This window comes from Pantherophis guttatus, chromosome 2 (assembly GCF_059756535.1).
Source record: "Pantherophis guttatus breed Tessera chromosome 2, ASM5975653v1, whole genome shotgun sequence".
Lineage (NCBI taxonomy): Eukaryota > Metazoa > Chordata > Lepidosauria > Squamata > Colubridae > Pantherophis > Pantherophis guttatus.
In genome coordinates this window covers 143289148-143309384 of record NC_142064.1, presented here as the reverse complement: position 1 = coordinate 143309384, position 20237 = coordinate 143289148, and the positions used below count along the sequence as shown (strand labels likewise).

Sequence of the window (20237 nt, the reverse complement as noted above, 5' to 3'; positions counted from 1 at the left end):
GCCCTCTTCTAAGTATAATGGTACCCTCCCCTTTTAAAATTCAGGAGGGAACCAAAAGCAATCAGTGATTTTAGAGTCTAAGTTGTAGTTCTCCTCTTGCAGTCATGTGTTACTGGCTAGATTTATTACCTTTTTATTGTTTTTATTGTTTTTCTTTTAGCCAGGTTTTTCCTACGTAGCCAAACTTTTTCTACAGCCCTAGCTCAATCTTGGCTACGTAGGAAAAACCTGGCTAAAAGAAAAACAACATAAAACCTACAAAAAGTAAGAATATATATATATATATATATATATATATATATATATATATATATATATTATATTATATTATATTATATTATATTATATTATATTATATTATATTATATTATATTATATTATATTATATTATTATATATTCCACATTCACTAATACAATGTTTCTTAAACATTTTTACTTCTCAGGAGCTCTTCCTACTTTTAAAAATTATGAAAAACCACAAAAAGAGCTTTTGTTTCTGTGGGTTATGTTTATTGAAATTTATCATATTAAAAAATGAAATTGATGCCTTTGTTGCTACTACCCCTTCTCGCAATTGTTTGATAGAATTTTAATATTATATTATATTATTTTTTCAATATAGGCTGGCAAATAATCTTGACTTCGAGGACTTCTGAGGGGGTCTTGAGAACACCAAGGAGTTGTTGGACCCTAAGAAATGCTGCACTAATTCAGAGATGGAACAACTATTAAAAAGACACTATTTTGCTAAGCTAATAAACTCATGAATTTGTTGCTGATTTTAAAGGCTTAATGCTATATAGAAGGGCGGGGGGGGGGGGGAAGGTAAATCAGCAATCATCTTTGCTCTCCAGGACACTTATAACACAACTTTGTAAAGCAAAGTTCTTTCTTAAATGCTCCAAGCTTTCTTTTCCAGATAATTATCTACCAGAACAGTCACGTGGGTGTTACTCATCTCTTACGGTGGGTGAACTAGTTCTTAAGCCTGCCAGTGTACATGTTTTCTTTTCACTCTTCTTTTTCAAGAGGACTAAACAAGGTCAATCAGCTTACTGCAGGCAGGAGAAGGCAAGGACTCTTACCTGATTGTGTTGCTATTGCTTGGGAAGAAACCTGCCCTACAACCACCTTGCTCTTTTGTCCCGTGAGATGGCTCACTGCTCCTGTGACAGAAGAAGGAAAATCTGGGCTACCAAGGATCTATGTGAAAACACAGAAAAAGTGGAAAAGTGAGTATTCTTGGGAGCACGGTAGCCTTTGTATGTAATATCGGGACCAGCATTTAAAATAAGCACTCAAGCTGATTGCTGTTATGAAAAGTTGTTGTCTTAGCTCCTCTCTTCTTGTTCAGTCCCAGACTTGAAAATGTTTTGCCCGGTTTTTGTTTTCATTTGAGGAATGTCTGCATGTGCGTAATGGCACACAGTCCTGCGCCCTGATAAAGTGATTGGGGGAGCTGTGGATGCACCACCTCACTGAAGCTTTTGTGTGAAATGTGTAAATATCTACTGCTGTCACTGGGCTTCCTAAGGGAGCTTGGTTACTGCTGGTACTAAACCCATCTAGAATTGCTGTGCAGCATTGGCTTATCACATAGGAGTGTCTCTTTTCTTCTTGTCTTTCGTCCTTCCTTTCATCAGGCTGGAGCAATACATTGGGAAGACTTTGCATTGACTACTACACAAAGTGAAGGCTGAAAAGTTAGCTATTGAAGGAACTGCTAGATCCTTGCCTCTGACCTCTTGCCTCTTTTTATATAAACCTGTCCCTCCAAGGATATCTATATTTTTTTAAAAAGGACACATACATAATTCAGAGTGACTGAGATATGTCTGAAAATAAAAAATCCTGGCAGGTAAACTTTTGATATACTATACTGCTGAATAATTTTTTTTGGGGGGGGGGGGGATTTACTTTGTATTTTTTCTATGTCAAGATTTCCCACATGATTAGATATTTCAGGGGAAATCATGATGGGAACTGCATGCTGTAATTCTTTATGAAGATGATTTTCAATCTTCTGTATTCCCTCCTTCCATCCCTTTTTAAAGTTGGGATTGCACTGGTTGTTTTCCTGTCCCTGAGCACAAAATTTAAGAGTTGTCAAGAGGGGGAAAATGAGATAATTCTATATATTTAATTTATATGTCTGCCTATCTCTAATTCATGACTCTGGGCAACTAACCACAATTAAGAACAATATAAAAACACAAAGCCACATTTTAAAAAGTGCATAAATACAACCAGCAGCCAATATTAAAAATCATAAATTAGCCCAGCCCCTGCATGGGCTCTGCCATATCCGGATCCCCAAACCCAGTGACAAAATCCTGTCTTTAGGACCTTACAAAAAGCCAGCAGGGTCAGAACCAATCTATTCTCTGGAGGAATAATGTTCCAAGGGGCAGGAGCCACCACAGAAAAGACTGTCTCCCAAGGCTCCACCATGACAGGACCCAGAGCATGCTGGTCTTACCAGATCTAATGAGACAGGTGGACATTATCAGGGAAGACAGTCCCTCAAATAATTCTACCCATTGAACATGGAAGCATACAGATAACCAGTGCAGCTCATGGAGCAGAGGTATAACATGTATTGATTAAGGAACACACATACCTGCTTGTGCTACTGCAGTCTGTAGCCTCCAGATGATCTTCAAGGGCAAGGCAACCCTATGTAAATCACATTCCAGTAGTCCATTCAGGAGGTAACTAGGACTGAGTGACCATGAGCCAGATCATGGTCCAAGAACAGGTGCTTGTGGTCCAAGAACAGGCACTACTGGTACAGACAGTCCTTGAACAGGAGCTGTGAGTACAGAAGGACTCCCAAATTGTACACAGGTTTTGTTTGGGATAATTCTGTTCCATTCAAAATTAGTGATGGAAACTTCCCAAAACCAGGGAGCCCTAATAATTAAAGCCTTGCTAGGATTGAACTGAAGGCTGTTGTTCCTCATACAGCCTCCAGTCACTGAGACAGAACCTTCACATCATCATTTGGATGGTCAGGGGTGGAGATATAAAAACTGGGTATCATTGGCATACAGAGGGTATGATGCCATCAGGTGACCGCACACACGCACACAGGGGCTTCATGTAGACATTAAATGGGGGAAGAGAGAAAACCCCAAGGAACCCTGCAAAAGAGGGGCAGAGGGCTGGACTTCCCCACCATCAACACCAACTACAATCAGCCCAACCAGCCCAGGAAAAAGAAAGACAACTAGCCAACACAGCGCCACACACTCTTCAGAGCCATTACAGAAGAATACCACGTCTGATGTTATTGAAGGCCACTGAGAGGTCAAGAAGAGGAAGGAGGAATGCACCACCCCTCCTGCACTCACCAGATATTACCCACAAGCACAAGCAATGCTGTTTTGGTCCCATATCCAAGCCTGAAACCTGACTGTAATGTATCCGGATAACCTGCTTCTTCCAGAATTCTCTATGGCTATTGTATGACCACCTTCTCTACAACCTGCCCTAAAATAATTAAGGTTGGAAACTCAATAAAAATTGTCCAGCAACAATAACTTCTTAAGAAGAGGGTGAATCACTGCCTGCTAGAGTCACCTCCAGAGGATTTCCCCAAGCCTGGAATCCAACTTGGAATAAATCTGAAGGACTTTGTCTGACATATGCACACTACATTCGGCTGCACACTACATTCGACACTACATTCGGCATGACAATGTCAGCTGATGGCGCCCAGGATGAGGGCGTTCTCTGTGGGCACACCGACCCTCTGAAATGGTTTACCCACTGGGCTCCAGATGGCCCCCGACCTCCGCTCTTTCCACGCTGACCTGAAGACATGGCTTTTCCAACAAATTTGCTGATCTGATGGGAGTTTTAACTAATCTTTTGGGGATTTTAATTGAGTATTTTAGTCGTAATTTTACTGTTTTATTGTTTTATCTTTGTGAACCACCCCGAGTCCTTCAGGAGAAGGGCAGCATATAAGCATAAATAAACTAAACTAAACTAAACATTTCTCACAATTTTGTCTTATATGTACCCATTTCACAGTGTTATCTATATTGTCTGTTCTAAGAGCTTTTAAACAATTACGGTAGTTACAAATCTTGCATTTGTTAAAACTTTTTCAAAATATATTTTCCTTTATCAAGGCATGCTAACTGTCAGATTGATCTCATTGTCAGTTCTGTATGACAGATAAAATTGATTTGTTTTTAAATATTTCATCACTCAAAGATCTATTTCCCCTTTCACTGCCTATTACAAATCATGGCATTTTCCACCATGGCTAGAGTTTAGTTTCTTTAAAAGGAATTTTTTTAGATTTCAATTGCAAGCATATTCCATAAAATAGTCTATTCTTAGTGGCCCCCACCCATGTGAAAAATAAAATGTTTCAAATCAGAAATAAATAAAAAATGCATTTGCAATTTGGACTTGGGTATTTCTTTTTTAAAGGAGCACTTTCTACATCATTGTTTTCAAAAATTAAAAAAACTGAAATAATGTTACATTTTTTAAAAATGCCTTTTAGATAGTAATTTATTAGAAGCAGTATACTCCTAAATTATTCCCTCAGAGCTAAAAATGACTTAAACAAATTTGTCATGTTCACAAGATTTGATTCCATGGATCTTCCAAACACAATGGACACCCTATCAGTTTGATGGAGGGGAAATCATACTACCATGTTTTGCTCACATTACTGAGTGATTGAAAAAAATATCCCAGCTTTCCAACGGTTGGTATGAGTTTAGTGAGTTTCATACAATTTGATGAACTGACCATTTGTAGACTTGTGTCTGTAGAGTCCACATTATGGCAGTAATGGGAAACAACAATTGTGTACTACTACATATATCCCTTAGGACAACTTGAAATTTATCAGTAGAACCATTTGGGAAGACTACACAACTTAATTTAAGGGACTAAGAAAATATGAAAATGTGCCCAATGATGGGGCTGTCCCAATATATCACCAGTCCAATAAATATAGCAGTGATATTCTGGATCTGTGTTTCTTCTTCTTGAAATGTAGACTTTCAAGAATATCCCGACTCCTCTTTCATCAAGAGGAATTCTAATGGTTCCCAGAAAGTTGTATGGAATTATCAGGTAAGTATGACTAACATTCCTGTTGAAGCTCTTATTACTCATAGCTAGGCACTTTGCATAATTGTTCTCAGGCATCCATTCCCTTGTAAATTAAATAATTTAACAGAACATCTGGCAGATTATTTTCTTTCACTTTGAGATCCAGGTTGGGTTTCATCAGGATATTGAATAGTATGATTTCTCAGGCATCCGTTCCCTTGTAAATTAAATAAACGTCTGGATCTGTTCCTCAAAGTCCCAAATTAAGCATTGAAAGTTTAGTATGCTGCTCAAAAGTCCCCTCATGTTTTCTAGGCATGCATCCACATATCTTAAATATAATTCTGGGAAATGCATTCATCTAGGTGCATTGCATGATGACCAAGTATATGCAACTAGTCACCTGTATATTTCAATCTTGCCCATTGTGATTTGTTATGTTAAATAACAGAGGATGGAATAGTTTAGTCTGGATTTTAAATTCTCCCTTGAAAGAGAGAGATATGCCAGCCTTTTAAAAAGAAGCAGAAATCATACTATTCAATGTGCTGATAAAACCCAATCTGGATCCCAAAGTGAAAGAAAACAATCTGCCAGATGTTAATATTTTCTTAATTAAGTTAATTAAGTTACCCAGGCTCCAGAAAACATTGAGGAAAATTGATTTTCTAAAATTCATTTGACCTTAACATAAGGTCCAGTTTTAAGGTAGATACAGGTAGTCCTTGATTTACAACCACAATCGAGCCCAAAATTACTGTTGCTAAGTGAGACAGTTAAGTGTGTTTTGTTCCATTTTATGATGTTTCTTGCCACAATGAATCACTACAGTTATAAGATAACTGTAAGCAATTTGGACTTCCCCATTGACTGCTTGTCAGAAGGTTGTATCACATGATCCCAAGACACTGCAAAGGTCATAAATATGAGTCAGTTACTGAATGTCTGAATTTTGATCACATGACCGTGGGGATGCTGCAATGATCATAAGTGTGAAACACAGCCATACGTCCCTTTTTTCAGTGCCGTTGTAATTTCTAATGGTTATAAATGAACTGATGTAAGTCAAGAACTACCTGTAGTGCCATGGTTACCTGTATAAAGATCACTATAAAGATCACTGCAATGTTGGTTGTTTACATTCAGGTTTATTCACTTAATTCTACTGGGCATCAAATTTTAAATTAGTATGAAAGGTACACAACAAATTTTAAAATACAATAAACCCATCAACTGAGATGTATTCCTAGTGCTGATAATCTATGTGAGAACTGATAGCCTTGCTGTTATGATTATCTGAAATGATGTTACAATTAGTTTTTACTTCTGATGAAATATTTGAAAAATATCTGGAGAAACAAAAGTTGTTTCCCCACCAAAAAAGTGTCTGAAATTGACATAGTAGCAAAACAAGTACATTTCAGTCCTTCTGTTAGAATGACACACACAAAAAAGGAAAAGTTCTACATGTACAAGAGCATTCTAGGCTTATCAGAATCATACAACAGCAGATTGGTTGATCGAACCAATGGATAGAAAAAATATATAGAACAGTTACAAAAATTCCTTCTATTTAAGGAAAAAAACCTATGGATCCAAGTCAACATTTATTTTAAGCACTATAATTTATTGCATTTTCTATATCATTTCCCAAAATGATTCACCTTCAGCAAAAAAAAGTGAGACATCTTCATTCTGTTGAGAAGGTAGGTTAAAAAAATGAAATCAGATGATTATTTTCAACTCACAAGGCCAGGCATCCTGCAAATAGGTACTGCAGGTTTTTAAAGTTTATTTTCCAGCTGCTCTTCAATGCTTTTCCTGCTTTTCTTTTTAGAAGGCAATCTTTTGACTGTATGTTTGCAAAATAATGTTCAAACCTATTGTTAATTATATTCATATTTTCAATAGATGAGAAATATGTAGCTCAGGGTTTAATTGTACAGTCCTTGGTGCTGTGTAAGTTGTTTGTTTGTCTGCAGATGTTTCATTACCTGACTAGATAACATCAGCAGTGCTAGCGAGTGTGGGGTTTGCTCCCTATTTAGTATAGTTGCTTGCCCTGCCAGTGTTGATTGGGAGTGTGGTTTCCTCCTTGGTAGTTCCTTAGTAGATACTGTTTTCTGCTTGATTGTATCTCTGGTCTACATCCTGCTTATATGGATGTAGGCTGCTGGGGAGGATGTGTTCTGGTCTTTTTGTTTCCTTCTTAGCATTTGTCTCTTTTGAATGGTGTGTAAATTTGGTTTATTTCTCTGTCTCTATTGATGGTTGATTTGTCTAAATGCCAAACTTCCAGGAATACTCTAGCATTTTTGCATTTAGCTTGGTCTAAGATGCTCAGTTTCCCAACTGAAACTATGATTGAGTCTTTCCATGTGTTGTGACAGTAAGGAATTTTCATTTGATTGCTAGTGGGTGTTTATGGATGCACTTTGCTAGTCTTCTGCCTATTTGTCCCACATAGCTTTTATAGTCCTCATACTGTATGTTATAGATGATACCTTTTTTCTTCTTCTTGGGCTATAGCAGGGGTGTCAAACTCAAGGTCCACGGGCTGGATTCGGCCCACGAGGTGCTTAGATCTGGCCTGCAGGGCCACCCTGGAGATACTGAAGGACCAGCCCAGGGTGACTCTGCCAGCAAAAATGGCAGAGGGCTGCAGGAGGCCGTCCTGAACGAAAACAGTACCTGGGGGGGGGGGGGGTACACACACACACACAGAGCTCTGTTTTTGATGGCAGAGGGGTAGCAAAACAAACTAAAAGCAAAACAAAACAAAAGGAGAAATGTTTCCTCTTTTGCATTTGAGCCTCTAAGAACGGACAGGAAAGGAGAAAAGGAAAGAGGAAAGACAAAGAAAAAGAAGGGAAGATGGGAAGAGAGCAAGGAAGGAAAAAGAAGGAAAGAGGGGAAGAAGAAAGGAGAATGAAGAGGGGAAGGAAAAAGAAAAGGAGGGAGGGAAGTCCTGCATTAATACTTGGCCACCAGCAGACGGCAAGACTCCTCTGGAGGATAAGGGTTTGGTGCTTTCCCTGGTCTCACCTTCCTCTGCTGGAGACAATGGATCCCCCCAGCGCCACCCGGGCCACCAAAGGTGCCCCATTACATGAGTAATGTCGAGCTGGCCACACACACCCCGGCCACTACAACCCCACCCTACCACCCCACCCCCTCCGAGGACAAACACAATCCTGATGTGGCCCTCAATTAAATCAAGTTTGACACCCCTAGGCTACAGGGTCTTTTGGTTTACTTAAGAAGCTTTGGAGGCTTTACTTGGTTTTTGTATTATAATGATGTTGTGGAGTAAAATGTTGTTTCTGAGATATTCTTGGTATATAGTACGGTTATCCTTTTCATAGCTTGTTTTGGTGTGTTATAGTAGGTTCAGTGATCAGGTACTTTTTGATAAAGTTGCAGAGATATCATTGTGTTGGAAGATGTTATATATTAGCATTCTGGTATGTAAAAAATGTTGGCAGTCTCTTCTTTCTGGTGTTCCTAGTTGCTGCACCGTTTGTATTCATCTGAATAATGTTGTTACAGAGCTCCTCTGGTGGAAGGCTGCTACTTTAGTAATGGAGCACTCGGTTAGTATGGATTTTCAATAGAATCAAGTTTCTAATGTGCCAAAATTTCCTGTTCAGATGAGGCTATCTAGGAAGAGTAGTATGTATGTTTTCTTCTTCCCTCGTGAATTTTATTCATTTGAAGATGTTATTTCATGTATCTTCTCTTGTTATTCCTTTTTTATTACGATGGTGTTGTCTACATAACAGATCCATATTTTTCTGTGTATGTGGAGAAGTGCCAGTTTCTAGATGCTGCATAGTCTCTGCAATGAGTCCCGAGAGTGCTGATCCCTTGGGCGTTCCTCTGATTTGTTAGTATATTTGCCCTTCAAACTGAAAAAATATAGAGGCAGAGGTTGATTCTAGGTATTTTGACCAGTACATTTGGTTAGGTTGGGCATGTTGTGAATATGGCTACCATCAATTTTTTGCGCTAGTTCTAGATCTATGGATGTAAAGTTTGCTGTGACATTGAATGAAACCATAATTTTATCTTCTACTTTTAGGTCTTTAATTTTCTGGAGGCACTGAAGTGAGCGGTTGGTAGACTATTTGCTCCCTATTGTGAGATGTCCCCACTTTTTTTTCTTATTTTTTGTGGGTTCTCTGGCTATGTAGTATGTTGGGGTCCCTGGTAATACGAGTGGATGAAGAAATTGTCAGGCTTGTGTATTACTATTCATAAAAGCATGGGAGGATGGGTCCACTGTTTTTCATCCACTGCTGTTCTACCTTAACAGGTATGGTAAATTAAATTTACAACACACAAATTACAGAAATTACAGAGTACGGCACAGCATATTTCTGCAGCAGTTAAAGCAGTAGCCGTTTCTTTTAATAGCAAGAAGCAGGTTCATACAAAATGCTCATATACAGGACACCAGGAATCTAGGATAGATATGAGTGAATGGTTCTACTTGTCTTTGACTTGATCAATTTCAAATAGAAACACTGAGCCAAACTCTTAAAGGCTCAAAAGTGTTATATTGAAGAAAGAGTTGAACTGGAACTGTGAAAATACAGATGATGTTGTTGGGCTAGTCTGTCTCTCAGCCCAATTTAGCTCACAGGGTTAAGAGTTGAGGAGGGGAATTTTGGAAGAGGGATTGCTAAGCACAATGTTTGGAGGACAGGCAAGTCATAAATGAAACAAAAGCAAAATTTCCCTAACCAGATGAGACCAGAGAAACAGATCGTGGAGAGCTGGCCATCTCCTTCACGGGTGGGTCATTTAACTTTCAGAGAAACATCCTTTCGTGTTTTGTTTGGTTTTTAAGCAAGCAGCTTCCTCTCTGGGAATGATCAGTGGAGTGTCTGCACCGGCGGGGGCGGGGGGGGGGCTAGCAAATCGTTTTGGTATGAAAAGAAAGGGCGGTCCACAGCAGACGTGCCTCAGGCGAACACGCTTTAAATCGTGCGCCTTTTTCGACGACCAGGCGGAGCCGGCTCGTTACCCCCTGCCGTAGGGTCTGGACCCGAGCAACGCCACGCAGCCAGCCCTCCGGCAGCCATTCCCTAGGCCACGGCGCCCTCCCCGTATCTGGAAGCGAGCGACTCTCCTTTCCAAAAAGTGGCGAAGCGGGAAGGATGAGTCGCTCCCGCAACCCACGCCTCGCCTCATTCCCCTCGACGCCGAGGGAAAAGTGAGCCTCGCGCGCCATCAGCGGGTCCCACCACGTCGCCCGACTTCCCTGGGCGGGGAGGTGGGGGGGGGGGAGAGGCCGCGCGCGCGCGCGCGCGCGATTGCCTCGCGGTTCTTTGCCTCTCGCGCCCCTTCCCAGCCCGGCCACTCCTCGCGCGCTCCAGCCTATTGTTCTGCTTGCCGCCGCTTCCTTTTCCCCCCACCCACCCCCCTCGGAGGTGGGCGGGGTTCCCCCCCCCCTCCTCGGCCTCCGACTGACACTTCGGGGGCGGGCCTGAGCCGGTTGAAAACGGGAGGCTGGAGCCGGCCGGCCCGGCGGGACAGAAGCGGCGGCGCTGCTGTTGCTGTTGGCAGCTTTGGGCCTGCTGTGCGTCGCTTTGGCTGCCTCGGCTCGGGCTGGCAAGCCAATGAGGGCCCGGACTCCGGCCCTCGCTGCCTCAGGAGCTGCCGGGAGCCCCCCGTGCCGACCGCCGGCCCGAATAAGGGCGGGTTGACTGGCCCCCCCATGCGGCGGCTCCAGGAGAAGTTCAGGAGGTGAGGCTCTGCGGAGGGGGACTCCGTTATAAGGCTTGGCGGCGGTTTCCTCCTCTCTACCGTAGGAGGAAGGCAGATTCTCTCTCCCCCCCCCCCCACTACCTTAATGGGTGTGTTCGCCTTCGGATGCTTTTAATCGGGGAGATTCTGCATCGTTCTCGTGGCCGGACCTTATTTTCAACCGTTCACCTCGTGTTCCGCCTCGGGAATGAAAACCTCTTAAAATAAAACGGTCCTTTTTTTTAAACACATGTCTTGCATCCAAGTCTGAAACGGGCTTCGCTATCCCTTTCCCTCTCTGCCGCCCCCCCCCCCTCCGTTTCATGGCATGGCTTTGGGGGAATTTTAATTTGCTATTTTTGGGTTGGAGAGAGAAAGAGAGAGAATATCAAGATAAGCTTCATTTGAGTTGGCACAATAACCTGCTGCGGGGTAGTCGTGTCGAGGGGTCAAGTGAAAATAGATTCGGGGCGAGAGTCGTTAATCGAGATTAATTAAAGCAGGACACAAGGGATGTCGTTGTGGTGCTGTGTGTGCTGTGTATCTCGTTCAGGCATAGGTGTAAACCGTTGCCTCTTTTTCTAAAGACTGGAAACCTATAAAAGGGCTGTGGTCTTGACTTGCTGCCAGGAGGCTTTTTGGGTTTTTTGTGTTTGTTTTTTATACACAAATGCTTATGGGTTTTATTTGTTTATTTGTTTAAATTTATTTGTTTAAATTTCTATACCGCCCTTCTCCAATGTAGGACTCAGGGCGGTGATTTAATCTCCAGCACTCAATTTTGAATGCCACCAACGTTGTTTCTCTAAAGAAGTTCAATGTGCATATATATATCTCAGTACAGGTGGAATTTGGGAGATACTGATGCATTTTTATTAGCAGGAAGATGGGAAGAGAGAGAGAGATTACTTGATGATGAGTTTCACCAAGTGATGTAGAAAAATGTATGTATAGTCATTGTAAAGCCACATTTGGGGATGGTGAACTTTTTCAACTGATTTTTTTTTTCCAGGTGAGATTTATTTTGTCTTACAAGCATGGGGTTTTTAATCTGTAAACTAATTTTTGCTTCTAATACTAGTCCTTTATTGTATTTCAGTGGATGAGATACAGGCTTTTTGCTTAGAGTTTACAAAAAGGTGCATAATGACATTCAGTGTATGATAAAATTAATTTTGTTTTTGAAGGTAAATTCATAAAGAAATTACTGCTTTCAAAAACAAATGCACGAATGGGAATGGTCATCTGTGCATCTGATTTTGGAAGTGGTTTTGTGAAATACAGAGAAAAATTGAAAGAGTATACGCAAATTACTTTTGTTTTAATACACTTACCGGTAACAAGACATTAATTTAATCCAAGCTGATAGTTTATAGGCACATATCCTATCACTTTTTTTCTACATCATATTTAATTTTACCTCATTTCTCTTCCCTGCACCATCTTGAATTACCTATTTATAAATACAGCTATTTATCTGAGGCATGTAAACATTTCTGGCCTGAGTTTTCTCAGAAGGGCAACTGAAATTCAAATTCTTGGATTCCCTTCTCTCCCTTGTTTTTTACTTTTGGTGCATTAATGCATTTTATTATTTCCTCTCTTCCACTATAACTCCAAGTGAGAGAAGGGGCGGGAGTTATTTCTATAAGCCACCTAGAGTTACCGTGAGCAGGCATATACATTTCCTTAGTAAATAAAAAACTGAATCTATACATTCTTTGAAACTGACAATTGAGACAGCTGAAGTTACAGGGAATGTCAGCATTTGGTATTGCTTATACTTGCTGTTGACAGTTTCTTAAATTTATACATATATTAAAAAGTGGCTATTATCTCTGATGCTTGTGAAAACTTGGAGTACAATAGAGATGATTATAGTACTTTTCTTTCAGAAAGGAAATAGATCATAGTGAGATGAAGTTTTTCATCTTCTAGTAGTAGGTGAAAGTTCATATATCCGGTGTTTGTCTTGTTCATCTTACTTGAACTACATTTCTCTTTCATGTGTAGCATTAGAAAGCTTTTCCATTTCCCCCTTTTTTATTTTTCAGAATCATCCATATAGTTGATAGATTCATCAGTTTGAGGCGCAAAGGAAGGATTAAAATCAGTTTGGGAATAATATACTAAAGCAGGGATGTCAAACAGGCGGCCCACGGGCCGGATGCGTCACTCGCAGGCCACACCCACCCCAGCTCCACAAAGGGAAAAAATGTCACGTGATGGCAATGTGATGCCGCGAATTTGAATTTAGTGCGAATTTGTGCACTAAAATAATATGGGAAATATTGTGTGTTAATAGAATCTGAAAAAATGAGTCAAATATGTGTTAGGTCAGAAACAATAGTGCTAAAATAATAATGCAAATGTTTGATCTTATTTTAAACTATGTGATACAGGGCTCAAAGTGACATCTGTTGTATTCTTTGCTACAGTTATTATCTTGATGCTTGGAAAATGTATCGGATTTCCTCTTTAAAAATTTAAAGAATAATTGGAGCATGATGTGATAAAGAGAAGAATGAATGGTTTAATTTGAAGCATGACTAGACCTGCCTTTACATATAGTCCAATTCCACATGGCAACACATGCCTTTATTATTCACATTGGATATGCTGAAGCATTGGCTTTCTTCTTCCTCTTTTATCATCATTTTTAATTTGAAAAAGATCTAAAACATTTTTTCCCCGCATATGAGTCAAGAACAGTTATTTGGGAGCAAGTTTTTACACAGTTAAAAATAGACAGCTAAAGGAGACAGATAATAGAGTAGAACCGTTGTAAATTTTGGATCCATTCTTTAATTAAGGGAAACTCCTTAGGTCAAACTGTAGTAGGTAGCAGTACTTGCCAACCTTGACTGATCTAGAAAGCTAAGAAGGTATAGTCTAGTTCAGCAGTCACCAACTGGTGGTCCGTGGACCACTGGTGGTTTGCGAGAAAATTTTGGTGGTCTGCAGAAAAATTATTCACATTTTTTATATTGCACTAAATCGGGTCCTCAAACTACTGGCCCTGGGGCAGATATGTGCAATGAACATTTGTGTTGCTGCAGAGAGTCTCCCCCTTCAGGGTCTTTTAATGTGGGTCAGAGGGGAACAGAAATTCCGATTTGGGGTCTGCTTTAGCCTCCTGGTGCAGGGCTTTTGGCGAAGACTGGAGGGAAGTGCTGCTGGTGGCGAAGAGCCAGAGGACCTTGTTCCAGTGGGACTGCATCATGGCCTGGAACTGGCTGACCATCTCAGCCCGCTGAGTCTCCAGGCGCCTGTACCTGGCCTTGCACTCCCGCAGGTCTTCCCTCTGCTTGGAAAGTGTTTTCTTTCTCTCTCTCCCTCCCTCCCTCTCCCTCTCTCCCTCTCTCTCTCTTCCTCTCCCTTCCAAAAAACTTAATAATATTTGGTGGAATGCAATTGCTCACAACTGTAAATAGATGCAAAACAATCTTAGATTAACAAGAGGAAGGTTAATAAGCTAATTTTGGGGAATAAAACTGCACTATGGCTACTGATAGCTATGGATCAAGCAGCCTGTATTAAAAAGATTGTTTCAATCTAATTTTGTATAAGATTGCCCTTTAGAGCTATTTTATATTTTGCTCCAAAAGAGGCATTAGGGCTTATTTTCCGGTTAGGTCTTATTTTGGAGGAAACATGGTATAAATAACAAAGAGTTACTTGCAAGCAAATACATGAGGTTCCATGCTTGTATTTTCATGTAAATTAATGAGGAGAAGAGATGGAACACTTTGTTTCTGTTCTGTAATAACTCAGCATAGCTAAACTTTTGTGGCTTATTTTTAAGCCAACTCTGCTTTTAAAGGAAATATTCAAGACATGTTTTGGTGAGACAGGGAAAAGGGAGGATGTGAATACTTTATCTGAAATAGGAAAAAATTCCACATTCCTATTATACCTTGCAGCTTGTCACCTGCAAGGATTTCTGTTTTTAAACAACATTCATGTTGTTTAATATTGTAAATTACTGCTTAATACTATAATAACTCTACTGTAATGCAAATTACTCCCTGCAGTTTCCTTGACAATGTTTTTAGAAGTCTTTGCCATTGTCTTCTGCCTAGGGCTGTGAAAAAAGAATGGGCTCAAGGCCATTCAGATGATTTTGTGCCCCATTTCTAGCCTCATGCTTTAACTACTACACCAGTTCAGCTGAAACTGCGGGGTGTTGTCTGGAGCCAAAAGTCTGAAAGCACCTCCACTTCAAAAGAAAAAGAAAAAAAGAAAGGCAAACTAGAGATTTTCTGCCTACAGAAACTAGAGGCAGCTCCTGAGGGAAAACAAGTTTCAAAGCAATATTTGGAAAACACTATAGTAATATCCTTATTTGAATTCTTGAAATACAAAAAATAGAGGATTATTATATTACTAAACTTTAAAACTAATTCGGAAAAGTACAATAAAATTGATGCATTCTCAGAATTCAATCTGTTAGACATATTAGCAATTTGCATTTAAAATTATTTCCTAATTTTACATAAAATTGGTAGAGATATGTATCCCTTACAAGGAATTTTTAATTGCAAGAATATAAGGAAATAGTAGTTGCGCTTGTACTGTCTGTATAATGAAGCAAAATCTTGCTTCTGTGAATCCTATAATACACTATATTGGTCCAATACAGTTATTTAATAATATATAATATAACCCTTAGAGGCTTAAAATAATAAGCCTCTAATAAGCCTGCAAAACATTTTTGAAGTATTTTAAGCTTGAAATGAACTATTCCAACATTTATCATCTGTATTCTAGGAGAGAATGTAGAATTAAAGGAGAAGAATTACAGATAAACACTGAAGTTGATAAAAGCAATAAGAAATTTATTTTTAATAGCAGGATTCAGTTTATTTCACCCTTAATGCTATATACCTTTGCTTGATAGAAACATGGAAACACAGAAAACTTAATGGCAGAAAAAGACCCAGCAGTCATCCAGACTGCCCTTTGAGTATTTTGTTTGTTTTTGCTTATTTTTAACTTATTATTTTTAATTAATATGTTTTATTGTTTGTTTATTAGAATATATACAAAGTGTATGTGATATTACAGGTAGTCCTCATATAGTGACCTCAGTTGAGATCAGCGGCTTGGTTGTTAAGCGAAGTTGATTGCTAAGTGAAACCACAACTGTGCTAACTTCGACTTTCCTTTGCTTTACAGACGTGCAAAGGTTGTAAATGTGAGAATTGGTTGTAAAGACACTTTTTTATGACCATTTTAATTATGAACAGTTGCTTCCTGAGGTAGTTGATAAATGAGGATTACCTATATTTTTTGTCTTTTAGGGGAAAAAAAGAAAACCATTTTATGGGAAAGGTCATAAAGTGAATGATATAGAAAAAACTTTAAAGGTAATTCAGTATAACAGATGCTGAGTCCTGATACAGCATGATTTATGTCATCAAGCTAGATATTCTTTTTTTAAAAAATATCCTAAAGATTACTTATGGAGGAGATTCACAACAGAAAATAGCAATAAAACACCTGGCTTAAGGAAGCTGATGTAGCTTGGTGCTGAAACGTATTGCTAAAAAACCTTGGGATAATTATAAAATCACTGGAGTGTGTGTAGGAATCTATACAACCAAATTTCTATTGGCAAGCTGTGGGTGAACCTTTTCCCTGAGAGTGCTAAATCCCTCCACACAACAGTGCCCAAGATTTATTTACATACCTCCTTCAGACTTGACCCTGGGAAAGTGCCAGAAAGGAGAGCAGCATACTAGTTGTGCACTATTGCTTCAATGTGGCATGCTTCAGGCTCCTTCTGTTAGTAGTATATTCTACCTCACCAGCCCTTCTAAAGGAAAGGGAAGATGCTGAGTATATACTTGGCGGATATTCCAAAGAGACACTTAGAGCACCCAAGCAGATTTACTCCAGCCACCCACACACACATACTCTTTCCCCATGCTGGTTTTGTCACAGTTTCTGGGTCATGCAAATACTGGACAAATGATAATCTTCCTCCCAGTTTTTCATTGGGAAAGTATGCCTTATGTATCATGCACAATTGCTGATATTTTCCATATTCATTTCTGTAAACTTCAGGTGTTTGTTATTAGTTTGTTATATTTGCTGCAGGATGGTGCCATGATAAGCAGACTTATTGGAATTATTTTATTTGGAGTTATGGTTAGTAAACAAAGCCCTAAGCCTTTCTCCCCATTTGAAACTTGTAGTTGACTGGTATAAAGTGGATTATAAATAGGGCTAGCATCTTTTTTACAGTGGAGAAAGGGAGGGGAAGATGCTTATTATGGATTACAGTATTATGCTCTGCAGGAATGATAAATCTTTCAAAACAATATGTAAGGCATTTTAAAAGATACATAGGAAACAAAGAACTAGGAATTATCAACCTCTGATTCTCTACCTGTAATAAGAAGCCATCTTTGGAATTTAATGTATTTTCTATGTGCAGAAGAAGTTCATTCATGCAAGGAACAGTCTGAATTCCAGCCTGTTATATATATCATGAATGGTGTGAATGGGTTTTAATGTCTTAATGTTTTTAATTTTTAAGTGTTTTTATAGTGATTTTTTTTAATGTATTGTGATTCGCCATGGGTCTTCAGAGAGGGGCGGCATATAAATTGAATAAATTATTATTAATTATTATTATTATCAAAGCTTTAAGCTATGCAAAATGAGTATGAAAATTGCAAAGTGAGATCAAGAATCCATATATATAAGGAAAATTAATGATATAAAACAGAACAGAAACTATTCAGCAAAGCTAAATCTTGCACTTGTTTTCAAAAGCTTAGCACACATGAACAAGTTGTGTATGCTCTTAAATGGCTTTATCAATGTAATAGATTTTGTGTGAACACCATTTTCGCTGTTCTGTATGTTCCTCATTGTTCTTAACCTTTTTTATGATTTATCCACACGTCCCCCTGACTGCAGAACGAATATCCCAGTAGAATAACTGCTTTTTGTGCCATGTCCTCCTGATGCTGAACCCACAGTGAGACACCTTAAATTCATTTTTAGCTGCTTCACTTTTAAACAGTGTTTTCCCTCTTCTTCCAACACAATTTTTGCCATGGTTACAATGTCATTAACAATGTGATTGCTGGTACAGACATGGGTGGGATCTATCTAATTCTAGTTCACCATTTGGGATTATTGTGGCATGGTGCCTCCCTTCTTATTGGTGCCTGGAGGGACTTGGGAACTGGGGGGAGATAGGCAGGGGAGCATTATAGCATCCCTGTGGTTGGTTAAGGGACCAGGGAAATGCTACAGTGGTTGTAACTTCGGGTCCACCATACCATCAAATAGTTGCTAAGCGACCAGTCATTAAGACATCTATACTATGGCAGCATATACTGTAGATTAACAGTTGGTGTAGCAGTTTTTTGGCCACCAAACATCTATGATGGCTTAAGGTGACAGAATTTTAAGGTGGCTGCCCTTGTTATGCGCAGATTGTCTATGAACGTAGACTTTGTGTGGACAAGTATAATGAAATATAGGACTAATTTATACAAAATACATTAAGTTTAAAAAAGCATGATGGTTACATAAATGTATTCAAAATAAACATATACAGTTGATGTTAAGATCTACAGACCCCTGTTAAAATGCCAGGTTTTTGAGATGTAAAAAAATCAGATCAAGATAAAATCACAGCAGAATTTTTTGCACTTTTAATATAATGTATAAGCTGTACAATTTAATTAAATTTAATTTTAAAAATGAAATGAAATCTTTTGTATAATAAAAGATAAACATAAAATGTACAATAATGTGGTTGCATAAATGTGCACAACCCCTTACAAGTAGGGATGTGGCTTTGTTCAGAATTTGGTTAAATTCTGAACAAACCACATCCCTACTTACAGTATAAGGGAATGTGCACATTTATGCAACCACATTATTGTATATTTTTATTGTTATTTTTCTCTCATCCAAACTAATATTAAAAAGTAGTCAGCACACATCTGCCATTAATTAAAGTAACACTGATTGAGCCCAAGTAATGGTCAGCTGTTTAGTAGGATTTTTCTGACATTTACTCAGTTGCCTCTTACAGCAAATGTCATGGTCTGCAATGAGCTTACAAAGCATCAAAGGGATCTCATTGTTGGAAGGTGTCAGTCAGGAGAAGGTTGCATAACAATTTCCAAAGCATTGGATATGCCATGGAACACAGTGAAGACAGTCATCCACAAGTGGAGAAAATACAGTACAACAGTGACATTGGCAAGAACTGGATATCCCTCCAAAATTGATGAAAAAACAAGAAGAAAACAGAGAGCCAAGAGGCTTACAGCAACATTAAAGGATCTGCAGGAATTTCTAGCAAGTACTGGTTGCGTACTACATGTGACAACAGTCTTATATTCTTCATATATCTGGGCTGTGGAGTAGAGTGGCAAGATGGGAGACTTTTATTGCAAAGAAAAACATTCAAGCCCATATACATTTTGCAAAAACCTACATCAAGTCTGACAAAAGCACATGGGAAAATGTGTTAACCTGGTCTGATGAGACCAAAGGCTGAACATTTTAGCCATAATTCAAAAAAGTACGTCTGGCGCAAAAACAACACACTGCATCACCAAAAATACACCATCTCCACAGTGAAATGTAGTGCAGCATTATGCTTTGGGGCTGCTTTTCTTCAGCTTGACCTGGGGCTTTAGTCAAGTTGGAGGGAATTATAAACAATTCCAAATATCAGTCTATTTTGGCACAAAATCTTCAGGCCTCTGCTAAAATGCTGAAGATGAAGAGAAATTTCACCTTTCAACATGACAAAAACCCAAAGCATACCCCCAATCAACAATAAAATGGCTTCACCAAAAGAAGATCAAAATTTTGGAATGGACCAGCCAGAATCCGGACCTGAATCTAATTGGGGTGACCTGAAGAGGGCTGTGCGCAGGAAACACCATCCCAATCTGATAGAAGTGAAATATCTTGGTCTGATTTTTTACATCTCAAAAATTTGGCATTTTGACAGGGGTATGTACACTTTTTGTATCCACTATATTAGGTAAGTATATACAGAATTGAAATTTTACTCTCATAACTATATTTTTTCTTTTTATCACCTTTTTAAAGCAATTGCCATATGCTTTTTATTTTAATAATGTATATATTTCTGTCATGATTACCTATGTATTTTTTTGTTCCTTTTTCTGTTATTACTTTAAAAGCAATCAATATAAATTTTAAAGGGTGGCTATGCTCCTAGATTAAATGTTTGTGGGTTTAGAATGTATGAGTGGAATAAAAACATGTACCTACCTCTTTTTTTTACAATTTGAAGAGAAATCAGCAATACACTCTCAGGGTGCTAGGTGATAATAAAAGTGATACTTTGGGACTCTCTGCTTTCTGCAGACTCTCTGATACAGAGATATTTGTA

The 20237-nt window shown here is 39.0% G+C and overlaps 1 protein-coding gene across 3 annotated transcripts in view; it reads left to right on the top strand.

The window, feature by feature from the left end:
- The first annotated feature begins 959 nt into the window (after nucleotides 1-959).
- Nucleotides 960-20237, top strand: part of MMD (monocyte to macrophage differentiation associated) — a 32032-nt gene continuing 12754 nt past the window's right edge. Inside the window, exon 1 of one of the 3 annotated variants that reach the window (XM_034412484.3) lies at nucleotides 960-1233. In XM_034412484.3, the coding sequence (XP_034268375.2) occupies nucleotides 1154-1233 (80 nt within the window). In that variant the 5' untranslated portion in view covers nucleotides 960-1153. Of the gene's footprint in view, nucleotides 1234-10061; nucleotides 10302-10614; nucleotides 10835-20237 lie in introns of those variants that run through there. The other 2 variants (XM_087886945.1, XM_034412485.3) reach the window with 2 other exon arrangements.